Here is a 13,329-nt window from a genome sequence, read left to right on the forward strand (position 1 = left end):
GGTCTTAAAAATTTTCCCTGTATTGAGAACTGAAAAATTTGTTTTCTCGAAAACGAGGCAAAATACATCGTTTAACTTTTTTTTTCTAAGATGTAGGAAAATCAAAAGTATGTAAACATATTTTTCCAGATTTTTCGACTCTCTCCTAGATTGTTAAAAAATTTATTAAAAAGTTCATTGTTAAATAAACAATGGAAAACGAAATCTTTTCGGAATATTAATATTTTTCCCATTAACTATAGAACTTTTTAGCGTGAATTAAAAAAAAAACGAAGTCAGCTAGCATTATATTAGTAACAGAGATATGAATCTTTGTACACGGAGAAAATTTTATATTAAGTTTTAATACAATTTTAAATTACATTTCACCATGTCTTGTATTTTCGGATGGATTCTCACAACAACATTACACAATTTTTACTATAGTAATACTAATTTTATCACATAAATGAAGTAATTTTTATTAAATCCAGTGCTTAAGCCATGGAAAAAGTTAATTTTTACTATGGTACGCAAACAATATTTGCTAGGTTATTTATATATTCTTTATCTTTACAATACTAACTTTTATTCAACAAGTGATTTTGTAGTAAAAAATTTTTATTATGAAAAAATGTAAAAATTACTTTATATTATTGTTTATGAAAAAATGGTTATAGCATTTAAACATATAATTACACGATAATCCGCAGCTTCTATCACATTATAATAATTTTAAGTATAAAATTTTCTCCGTGCAGAATAAAATAGTTTAATTTTTAATTGTTTATATCTCGATTAATTTTGCAATAAAAAAAATCCTTTGACACAAAATTCTCCAAGAGCACTACCTATGTGCAAAATTTAAAAAATTTCTGATAGATGATCCGCTTCACGCGGAATAAGATATAATAGAAGGTATCAAATTATTTTATTTCAAAATTGGCGTTTTTTAATCGTTAGCAAACGAATATCATTTATACGTTTCTTGTAAAAGATATTTGGGGACGTCTTATCTTAAATAACTTAATTAATTAATTTTATTTTATTAATATCATCTTTAGTATGCAAACATAATGTATCATGAGAAATGTGATGCAAACGCAATACGTCTTACATCAGATCGTTTTATGTATCGTTGTGCTGCTATTACTCTATCAAAATCCAACATTTACCATCGCTAATATTTGCGACAATACATATTAATAAATAATGTTTTGTACTTATGTAGATTTATTGGAATGAATATGGCAAATGACTCAGATTGTCTAAGTGCCGGTGGCTATGTAACATGTTGAGATAAGCATAAACGCTTATCAAACCTGTTTTCATCTTCGCTAAACGGGTTCTTGTATGACAAATAAACTGCACTGCACGTTCTGTTCTTTTTCTCTTTTTTTTTACGGTCGCAATATTGCAGATCACTTTGTGTCCTTCGCGCATGATAAGGTAAGACAAAAGCATATGAAATGACAAAGTATTTTTAACAATCCAGGTTCTCTTAGTTGAATATCGTAATTAAGGCATAAAGGATAGTATTTTGAAAATCCTCTAATGAAGATTCTGGAACAATCGTATATTTGAGAATCAAATAAATAAATCAAAGACATTTAAAAACCAAATAAATTATAAATTAAGGTATAGTTATACCCTAAAACACATTAAGAATGTCTTGAAACTTTCGTTTCAAAGTAATTTAGGTATTAATACATATATGTTTGTAAAATTTGAGCTTTACGATTTACCGTCTCGTTCCTGGGATATAACCGATTAGATAACATCGCAGATTTTTCTATATTTATCATCGTAGTATAGCCATTTCCGTCGTGATATTACACAAATTTTCATATAGCATCGAAACCGCATTTAAGAAGTTAACGAAAAACGAGTCTCATATAGTTGAATTTATGAAGAAGCATATGTAACAAGACCGCAAATATTTACTGTATGCAGTGTTGTGCATAGATGATTTTAAAATTAGCTAGATAAAGATAAGATGAAAATTTGGAAATTTATCTTAGATAAGATAAAGATGATTACATTTAAATTAATCTAGATAATATAGATAAATTTATCTGACAATTCATCTAAAAAATTCCAGATAATTTTTTATTTTTAAGACTATTTATAAATTAAGAATCAGTTTTTTCTCAAAATAATTAAAAAATCACGGTGGTCCTCGATTGAATTCAACCCTGACTTTCCTGCACCTCTGATTTTCCTTCTGGAATTGGTTTTGGAACATTTCAGGACCATTTTGCAATAAATATTAAAATCGAAGAGTGAAAAAATTTCATCTAGATGATCATCTAGATAATTTTATCCAGATAAGATCGAACACTGACTGTATGATATTAAAACCACGCCAACTTGTGATATTCTTCGCAATTCTTATTTTTCACAGATTTTAAATTATCATTACTTTAATATTAAATTTTAATATATGTCTTTTAACATATTATTAAGATCTAATAAGATGCTATAAGCATCAAATATTGTTAAATTGCGTGTCAATTTAACTAGTGATATTACTACGGTAGTTATTTAGAGCTGCGTTTGTAAAAGACTGAAAATATTTCGGCGCGCGATTAAAGAAGACTACATACGTGGTAAATAAAATTCACACATTATTGTAGCAACCTAAATCTTGCTTGACCGTCATTTGACCTTTATTCAATTATTGTTTGAAATCCCAACGGTCCTACAAATATTGTAATTTTATGATATTAAAGTTTGAATCAAGAAAAAATCTTGATTTTATACATTCTCTCAAAAATTGACGAAATCTAGTAGGTATGGCAACGTCGCACTTTCAATGACAATGCGATTGCCATTACATAGATTTGGTATATGGTATCTCGTTTCTCATCAAGAGTGAGGTTGTGCCATTCTTGTCGTTTCCTCGCAAAAGAGCCGCTTCACATTTTTCTTTTCTCTTTCTAAAACCTTACTTTTAATATATTTTCCTTTATATCGTGATTGTGCGGACATTTTTGTGTTTTATATAAATATTTTGACAGCGCGCGGTGCTTCGGTACTTGTGCCTGTCCAGTGAATACAGTTATTCGTCTACTCGTAAAAATGCGACGTTGGCACGATCTAATTTCTCTTATGTGAAAACTACGTAGATTTTCCTTCTTTTCTTAAATTCACTTATTTCATCATGATTTAATATTGTGTAAGTGTATAAAAAATACATTGTTTTTTTATTTTTACATTTTACATAACAATATATATTGATTTAAATTTAGAGTTATGTTTGAGTCTGTCTTTGTGACTCGCATAGTTGGGGTATAACCACCTTAAAATGAATGTGATATTTGCTTTATATAATTTCATTTTTACATGTTCTTTTTTTACGCGATTCGACACATCTGTTTCGCAGCTAATTCTTCCCCTCGTATGAGAGAGCTCTGCTCCTTTCGCGCGTCGGTGCATGCAGCGCAAGTGCGCGTCGATGAGGCGACCAGATGTGATGCAACGAAGAGATGCATCGGAACAATAGCCCGTGTGGTATTACGTACGCGCGTAACAACGATCTCGCGGATAGAGGTGTGCGTGGATGCTCGTGTTTTTCCGAGAAATAAAGAGAGAAATGAGAAAAGCGCCGCCGCGCCTGCTGTATTTCTGTGGTATTACGTGAGTAACGTGTGCCCGCACGACACAATCGTATATCCGTATTTAGGATTCGTCGCGGAACACTTCCCGCGGATGCGATGCTCTCTTCTTCTTAGCGGAAGAAATCTCTCCCATCGATAAGTGCCGAAAGATCCCATGCCAGGAGAGAAAAAAAGTGCGACGTGTTATTACATTCAGTGCGCGCACAATGCGGTCGCGAGATAAGGAAACCACTCGCGATGGTAGTAGACTCATCCCCGCAACCGTATCTCCCGACCTCGATCGGACGATCAAACGATACGAAAACAAGGAAACTGTGTTTGCGAGTTTCCTAAGCTCACGTTCCCACTATCCGGGTAATCGCTGATAACCGCGATAGTTGGACAAGTTGACAATCCGATGGACATCCGTGACTCAGCGGGCATGAGATTTATGAATATGTTTGTTTTCGACATTCATGAACTCTCGAGAGATATATCGTTTCTAATTTCCGAGTTTCTATTAGGTGTATAAATAAGTTTCCGCCATTTTTTCATAAAAAATTGGGCATTTATTGTGAAAGAACGGTACCTAATATTTTATTCGAAGTATTTTGTTCATCGCTAGCCACTACTTTTTCCAATCTTTCTGGTAATTGATGGATTCCACGTCGAAAAAACAAGAAACGTCGAAACTACGATCTTTGTCTTCGACGTCAAACTCACCATTCTTATACTTTTGAAACTACTCACGGCAACTTCTCTCACTTAAAGTAGCCTCACCATATGCTTCTACAAGCAATCGATGCGCCTCAGCTGCAGATTTCTTCAAATTAAAGAAGCTCCCGCAAATGACGCTTATTCGACTAAAAAAAAACTCGACATTTTCACACGAAAAAAAATATACGATGCTGATACAAAATCGCTAATATTTCAAGGTTATGTTGTTGCCAGATGTCCAATCTTACGATATGACGTTTTATAACAGACAATTTTAACCATAACATACTGCTGGCGCTATCTTTTGTCAAACGGCGGAAACTTATTTATACTCCTAATAAAATAGGACGTGAGATATTTGACATGTACATTCTAAATTTTTGGAGTAGAAACTCACTCTAAAGCATCTTGAAAAAGAATGGCCCAATTTCAATCTGTAACAATGAGATCTTTACTCTTTAGTGTGAGAATTCGCTTTGAAAGTTTTAAAGACGGCAAATATGAATTGATGCGTATAGTTCATTAGGGCGCAGTAATATTTCAATAAGCAAATTAGTTTAATAATAAAAACACCATAAAATTTCTTTAATAAGATGTCACAAATAGGAAAGCTGCTTAGTCTTCAATACAGACTATGTTTGCATTTGTGTTCACAGCACTTGTATCATTTACCCTTTTTTCAATATTTAATAAAGAACAAGGATAAAATGATGCTAATTAAAACGCTATTGAGATGCTAAATAAAGCGCTAAAGTGAATGTAGCCGTAGCAGATATGATTTTCACTTTAGAATCGATAGATGATAACAATAATAGCACGCAAAAAGTATTAAGTATAGTAAAACGTAAGCAGTAAGAAAATCAATGTTTGATTTTCTACTGCTTACGTTATACACGTTATGGTCTTACGATTTTCACCGTGATTAGCCAATTATAGCTTACTGCTTTTTTTTTGGTATCCTATGGCTTTAATAGATAAAGTAATTTGTATAGAAACCATCGAAATAGAGATCGTTAGTAAGGTTAAAAGCACGTAACAAAAGGTCCATTCTTTATCAAAGAATTCTCTAAACTACTGCAACTACGTTTGTTTCACTTCAACTCATTGTACCGTTGTGCACCAGTTCAGAGAGTTTATCGATAAAGAACAGACCTAAAGTGTCAGCCGAGTGTGTCGCGCGTTTATGGAAAACAATTAAAAGTGTGTTGTGTGCATGTAAGGGGGTTACATACATTGTCATGGACTTTTCATCAATAACACAATAGTCGGCCGACACTTTGTCTATCGTGTACTTTTGTTATTATAACAGATATAAAAATTGTTCGGATGATAAAAAATAGTCGACACAATACGAACGACTATGAAATAAATCAAAATTAAAGATGTAAAAATAAAATATAGAGACTGAACATTGTGTGTCGAGTTAATATAACACGCAGTCAACGATAAAATCCTTTTCATTTTTCAACGATGTCATTTTACGTCATTAACGCACGCTTGATTGTCGCACGAATGACCGAGAGATGTACACACATCACGTACTTATCTAGACACGCGGATAACAATTCCCAGTGAGTCGATTATCGTTATCGCGCAATCCGTCGAAAGAAATCATCAAAGGCGAGGTCGATTAGGAAAGGTCGATTAGAACGAAATCTCCTTTTCGTTTACCCGTGACCCATATTGATCACGGCAATCGCCTTGTTCGAAACGTCTTTGTATGAAATTTACCTCGTATTGACAGTGCTCGGTGGTGCAGGTCTGTTACATGGGTCCTCGAGGTCGCATTGGCTCCGCAAAAAGACTTCGAGCAGCCCCATAAAGAGCATGAAGGACGGGCCACCGCATGTCGAGGCCAAAGTGGGTCCTGCGGACGTGGTCAACGGACAGTTGCAACTCATCTGGAACAGAAACATTAGTGTTTCATCAATCACGTAGTGATTCGACGTAAATCGGCTTGCTGCAACACCGAAAGGCTCACTGTAAGACAACAATTTACTTTGGCGGATCTGATTGAAACCGAGCTCGTTCTCGGTTCTTTCATACGACAGTAAATAACGTATGTCTGTATCGACGAGGAAAGGACTTTATCGAATCGTCGCGCGTTAATTCCAAGGAGAACGTATATTTTATTTGAGAACGTTTTTCTATAAGCCGCACACAACCGACTACAATAACCAACCGCAGAAATGCATGATCATTTAATTTACAGGTATTACTGTGATTACGTAAATTATGCGCGATAATCATACATATTCTTGTACCTCGAAGATATAACGGTAACTGTCATCGCATTTTGTTGTAACATGATTATGATGAGGTTAAAATGATAGTTTCTCTCGACAACAATTACCACGCCAATATTAACCGTGTTGATCAGGATTTTATATACGTGCAACATAATAATCTATATTTACGTATATAGAATATAAACTATGTTTTAGGTACAAATGTAAATAATGTAAGGATTATTGAAGATTATGTTCTTTATCGTTGTACTGATTATACATAATAATAAAGATAATACGAGCTATATAAATCAAGTTTTAGTTTTGAACTACATAAAATATTCAAGTCAAATATTAGGAGTATAAATAAGTTTCCGCCGTTTGACAAAAGATGGCGTCACCAGTATGTTATGGTTAAAATTGTCTGCTGTAAAGCGTCATATAGTAAGGTTGGACATCTGGCAACAACATAACCTTAAAATATTAGCGATTTTGTATCAGCATCATATATCTTTTTTCGTGTGAAAATGTCGAGTTTTTTTTTTAGCCGAATAAGCGTCATTTGCTGGAGCTTCTTTAATTTGAAGAAATCTGCAGCTGAGGCGCATCGATTGCTTGTAGAAGCATATGGTGAGGCTGCCTTAAGTGAGAGAAGTTGCCGTGAGTGGTTTCAAAAGTTTAAGAACGGTGAATTTGACGTCGAAGACAAAGAACGTAGTTTCGACATTTTTTGTTTTTTCGACGTGGAATCCACCAATTACCAGAAAAATGGGAAAAAGTAGTGGCTAGCGATGGACAATACTTCGAATAAAACAACATTAAGTATCGTTCTTTCACAATAAATTCCCAAATTTTGATGAAAAAACGGCGGAAACACTTATTTGTACACCTAATAATAATTTACATATTTTACATTATATATTGTCTACGTGTAAACAATTCGTGTAAATTAAACGTAAACAATACATAAATACTCCATGAAAACGCATTGTTGAAACATTATACAGATACAGCACAACCTGCTCTTAATTGCCCACTTGAGAGGTAAAGCGTGTGATCCGCGAAAGTAAAATTTTCATTCATCAAAGGAGCCGAGGCATCTATAACAATAAGCAATATCCCTTAACCAGTCATGCACCGATGCAATCCGACGAGAGCGCGTTTATCTTCGATCCGCTTCATCGTCGGCGGACCATGAAGCGAGCTCCGCTCCGTGGAGAACAAAAGCCCGAACGAGAGTGAGAGTGCGCATACCGACGTCGCCGTCATCGTCGCCGTCGTAACGAACGTGTAACAGCCTCGTAATAGAGTGTGTCCAGCTGCGAATTCATTCAGCTCGACGTTCGACCGGCGCGATTGAGAAGCGACTCCTCTTCGCGGGAGGCCTCGTCGCACGTGCTTTCTACACACAATGCAATCGTTCCGTCGCTCGGAATGCGCGCGTACTTGTACGCAGCGGTGAAACTTTTTTTTACACCGCTGTGTTTCCTCTTCCGACATTTCTCACAGTCGGATACATAATCGCGCGAGGCGTAACGCGCCGAATGTCTACCGCGAACCCGCGAGTGAAGCGTAACGATTGTATGTAGGGATTGCATTCACGCGACGCTTAAATTTTCGGTGAGAAAGCACGAGAGGTGTGGAAAAACAAAGAGAGCAGTGCGCCACACGTCTTCTCTTCTCATTGAAAAGGAAGGTGCTATACAGACCTCCAAGAGACATCCTGAAGGCATACAGAAGACGTTCTTCGTCCTATAAAACCGTAATCACACTAGGGATTGCGCGATTGTGATTGACGATTGAGGATCATTTCTCAACCAATCGGAACAAAGCAACCGGTGACTGCTTTGCTCCGATTGGTTGAGAAATAATCCTCAATCGTCAATCACAATCGCGCAATCGCTAGGGTGATTACGGCTGAAGGATGTTTCCAAAACGTTCCACGGATAAAGTGTGTTGTATGAGAAAGGTTTAGATACCAAGGTCAACATATTTGTAAATGATTTTTATAAATAATATTTATTATATATTTCAAAGATACGTGGATTATTTTTTTCAATTTCTAGATATATTCGGAGAATTCCCACAAATTTTCAAATTCGCTAAAAAGAAAGATAAAGCTACTAAACTTTTTTAATTAACAGATTAGTAAATTTTACGTCGAAAATCTGTTATCAGTTCAATGGATTTTCAACGGAGATTAAGGATAGATCTATAATAAGAGACGGCTTTTTTTTTATCAACGAAATTACATCCGACAGGTTGTATCGCACGGATGTACCTGACACAACACGGTGAGGAGGTAAGAAAACAGAAGGAGAAGCTGTAAAATAGCATGACTTTCGTAATCGACGGCGAGACAGTGTGCGGTTCTCGGTCAGTGAACGTAACGGTGTTGAGACTTTGCGAAGGAGCGTATGCGCTCGAGGGACGTATGGCTTCGGACTCCTGCGATTACGTGCTAAAGTACCATAAAGTACCATAATGTACTTGGAGCCACGCTGAATGTAATAAACAAAGCTCGACGATCGCAGGGCAGGAAATTAGCTCGTCTTATTTGTATATTCTATCAAAAATAATAGTGTAATATAATAACAATGATTCAGTGTGAAATATTAGAAGTTTGAAAATGTCGGAAATGTTGATGATTTGTATAAATTATGGTATATGATAATTAATAATATTACTGAATTACCTATTCGCGATTTGTATTAAATGATTTAAACGCAATCTAATTTTATAATACTTATTTAAAATTAATTTTATGACATTTTTTTTTATTTAAATTTCAGCACAGAATATCAATTGTAAAATAAAAATCGAGTGATATATTTTTGTTAACTATTATATTTACACCACTTTCAAAACAGAACACGTCTGTTTATTATTAGATTATTCTTATTTTATACACTCGACATTAATGCGCTTCCTGATTAATTAACGCACCGTCCATGTCCCCTTCCTCCCCCGCTGGATATAATCTTTCGCACAAAATGGAAAATCATGAATAAACAAAGTAATTTTCGATCGTTTAGAGTAATGGAAGTATAATTTTGCTCAATTTTTTGCCATTATCTTACACGCGTGTGTGCGTTTGTGGCGCGTATGAGCATCAACGGGCCATTGAGAAATCGCTTACTCATAATCCTAGTAATTCAAAAGAACGCATCTCGCTTCCCATTTTACGCAAATTATCGCAATATGTAAATTTAACGTATACGATAACGAAACAAGTCTTTCCTCTTCCTAAAGAATTTCCATCGCATCTTATGACATTTGGATATAATTAGCCAACATTTTCTTTTAATGTATTTTCAAGAGATTTAAAAATAATTTTTACCTGCGAATGTATAGTAGATGACAAAATTGTATAATGTGTTTATCTTCAAGTTCTACAAAATTTTTACTATTTCACTTGTGAAATAAAGGCAAGAAAATTAAATCGCGCAATTTATTATGATTTGTACACCCATTGATTTCTTGACTAAGCGAGATTACTCTGATCTCGCGTGAACGTTAACTGACGGTTTGCATTTTTTTAATTGTTATTCGTGCATTGTTGTCCAATGTGTGTTACACGTAACGTACAATCAATCGCGTAACAGTTTGGCCGGTGTAATGATTGTTCGCACGAGAGTCTGAGAGGGTGTTAATTGGAATTTATGTAACTTAAAAATGCTTAACGTCGGCGTTAACAACACCGCGGTTGCCACAAAGAGAGTATAATTTCCCGCAAATTACTATATATGCTCTTGATTCTCGAGCGTGAAAATGTGGATATTACACGCCACGTTACATATTTCCTGGCGTGATTTTTCATGTCAATTTCATCGATTTTTCTATATTCGCCTTATTATACACGTATCCAGTTCCGACGAATATCTCCGATGTGGCAGCTATTTGAAATATTTGATTACAATGTTATGCAACGCGCGTTACGCGCGTAAGACAATCTGAACGTACGACTCTTCTGAATATAATCTTAATTTTTATATAATTACAGGATATTTGATAATGGCAAATTTCACTGTGATCAATGTGATTAAGACTTATTCTCTCCTATATACGGCGGCTCTTCTATATATCTGCCTAATTGCTTTTTAATGAACACAGCCGAGCCAAACTACCAGGCAAATATATTAAACACAATTGTGTCATACGTGCTTCGTAATTTTCATGAACTTCAAGATTTACGATTTTAGTGGAAAAATTACCGTGTCTACGACAAACCATTATCAGTTTCTTTATAATTACATACAATCACACTTCAGAAAATAAGGCGCGATTATGATATAATCTTAAAACTTTATATAACTTTAATTTTGATAAATGCTGAAGAATCGTCACGTTTCGTGTATGTCTCTCACGTGATTGACTCGATATGATCTTTAAACACGCATATATATCTCTCAAGGACTCGCGAGTAGATGTCGTGCCCTATCGGTAGACTTGAAAGACGAATTATGCATATTCGACGAGAAGAAGTCACCGTATACGTTGATACGGTGGTGATTATGCGTTTCAAGGGAGAAATACGTCCAACGACGTTTAATGCCAAGGTACACGATTATTAGATAGCGAATTAATCCTGCATATACTTATCATTGCGTTTATTTAATAAGTAATTAGCTATATTATACAGAGAGACACACATAATTTCTAGCTGCAAAAATGCATCGAGCGTATAATACATATATCAGAGACAAGAAGACGATGAGGCACAGAAACGCCTTTCACTCATTTACCTGTCAGATATGTAAATACACGCACTTATCCATATATTTATAAATACACGTATTTTTATATATATATGAGACATTACGTACGATGTTTCTTTCTTTAGTTGATAGATGTTTATCAATTAATCCGTTAACATTAAAATTTCATACTTCTCGTATGTGCACAGAAATAATTATACAGTCGTTAGAATTTGTAACGAGCATTACTGGGAAAAGTGTATCTCAGTTTGATATAATTTATAATATTTTATTTTATAGACTAATTCTATATAAAACAATCAAAATTAATTAAATTATTAAGATTAAATAGGAATTAATTAATTTAGAGTAACTAATTTCTTGTTCTTTTTTTTTTTTTTCTTTCTTTTCTGCGAGACAATATTCATACGTTTTACTTTCCGATGTGAGAGACAATAATTTGACCATGGCTTCTCGTTTTATTATTATAATTAATATTGTCAATGTATATTATATCATAGGAGATTGAAAAGGACTTTGCATAAGTCGAAATGTTTCTCGTTTTTAATTTTATTTTATTCAATATATATATATTGTCAACTTTTTAATTATATTTTATGAATTTCAACAAATATTGTCAACTCTTACTTCTGCTTGTTTTTATACCGTTTATGTAATATCATAAATTTTTTGTTTCTTTCTTTTCTTTTTAATAATATAATAAAAAATATAAATAAATTCATTAAAAATATATTATTCATTGATAATAGTTTATGTTATATTTCACGAACATGGAAATTACAGGTCGCATCAACCGCCTTTTGGTTTTACTGTCACGAATAAAGAGATACAGAAATCATCTCTCGGCATATCTCGACTCGCCAAAATTACACCGGTTTCAAGGTCTGGTAAGTTCTCCATACCGAGATCGGCGTAAAGAAGAAAAGGGGCAAAGAACTCACCTTTCAAGGATGGTCACCCCGTATCCTTCGAAAGATAATTGCTCGACTGGAGCAACCCGCAGCGCACAGAGCGCGGAAAAGACGCACGAGAGAGTAAACGTAGTTCGCGGTACCGCGATCAACAGCCGACTAGACCGGTACCATTCCCCATCGCCGTGGTAATATTCGACAACTTCCACCACTTTCCTACCTTCTCTCCTCTGCTTCGCACTCGCAAGAACAGTTTCGGGAATTTACGTGATGCGACTAGTTAGCATCACAAAGAAATTTCGCGATGATGCGCCGATGGAGAGACCCGGCAGGCACTAATTAAATTATCGCGGATGCTTCCGAAGATCTCTTAATGACGATGTTCTGTGCGTAATACAGAAAGTCATCATTAATCGTTGACTGTTGATTGAATTATCACGTTCTAAGGACATTTATTTAATATCTCATCCTAATAATATATATAAATATTAGAATCTTTTTAAGACCGCAAATGATAAACAGCAACAAGAAGAAGGAAGCCAATGACGGTCAAAGCTGGATCACGATGCTTATTATAATTATGTGTGAATTTTATATACTGCGTATGTAGTACCCCCCATCAAATTGAATCATTATTAAGGAATAAGTATTATAGTAAATCGAAAGAGAGAATTTCTTAATTGAATTCTTAATTGAAAAAATCGAACGGAAGATAAGCTAAGAACAATATAATACGTTTGGTTATCTCATATGATATTATCTAAGCGTGAAGAGAAACGATATTCGTGAGGGATAAATTCATTTTCCGCAGACATACTCACACACACGTCGCCTCTGACACCGTTCTCCAAAGTACGCGAAATACTGCAATTTCTCGCTGCCATTGTATATTTGCTTACTCTACCCCCGGGCTAATGATCGCGGAAGCATTTACAAACGAACGATTTCGTTTCTAAAATCACGCTATGGAAAGGAAAAGGAAAGGTGACGACAAGGAGGTGATAAAAAAACACCCATAAATTTTACACTCGAGCAGAAAGGTATTGTTTCCCATCACGATTCCGTCATTTCGATGCTTGCCGATGTTGTCATGGTTCTCGTGACTGAAGTATTCGCCGTACACTTAGTTGCTCGGTTTCTCATATTATTGTTACAATGAGGTGATGTCTCATAGCTA

The 13,329-nt window shown here is 34.9% G+C and overlaps 1 protein-coding gene across 1 annotated transcript in view; it reads right to left on the reverse strand.

Moving 5' to 3' along the window:
• Window positions 1-13,329, reverse strand: part of LOC108774923 (glucose dehydrogenase [FAD, quinone]) — a 35,438-nt gene that overhangs the window by 16,518 nt on the left and 5,591 nt on the right. Inside the window, exon 12 of the mRNA XM_018541166.1 lies at window positions 6,027-6,196. Within this exon, the coding sequence (XP_018396668.1) occupies window positions 6,027-6,196 (170 nt within the window). The remainder of the gene's footprint in view (window positions 1-6,026; window positions 6,197-13,329) is intronic.

Source organism: Cyphomyrmex costatus, unplaced genomic scaffold (genome assembly GCF_001594065.2).
Source record: "Cyphomyrmex costatus isolate MS0001 unplaced genomic scaffold, Ccosl1.0 scaffold277, whole genome shotgun sequence".
NCBI lineage: Eukaryota > Metazoa > Arthropoda > Insecta > Hymenoptera > Formicidae > Cyphomyrmex > Cyphomyrmex costatus.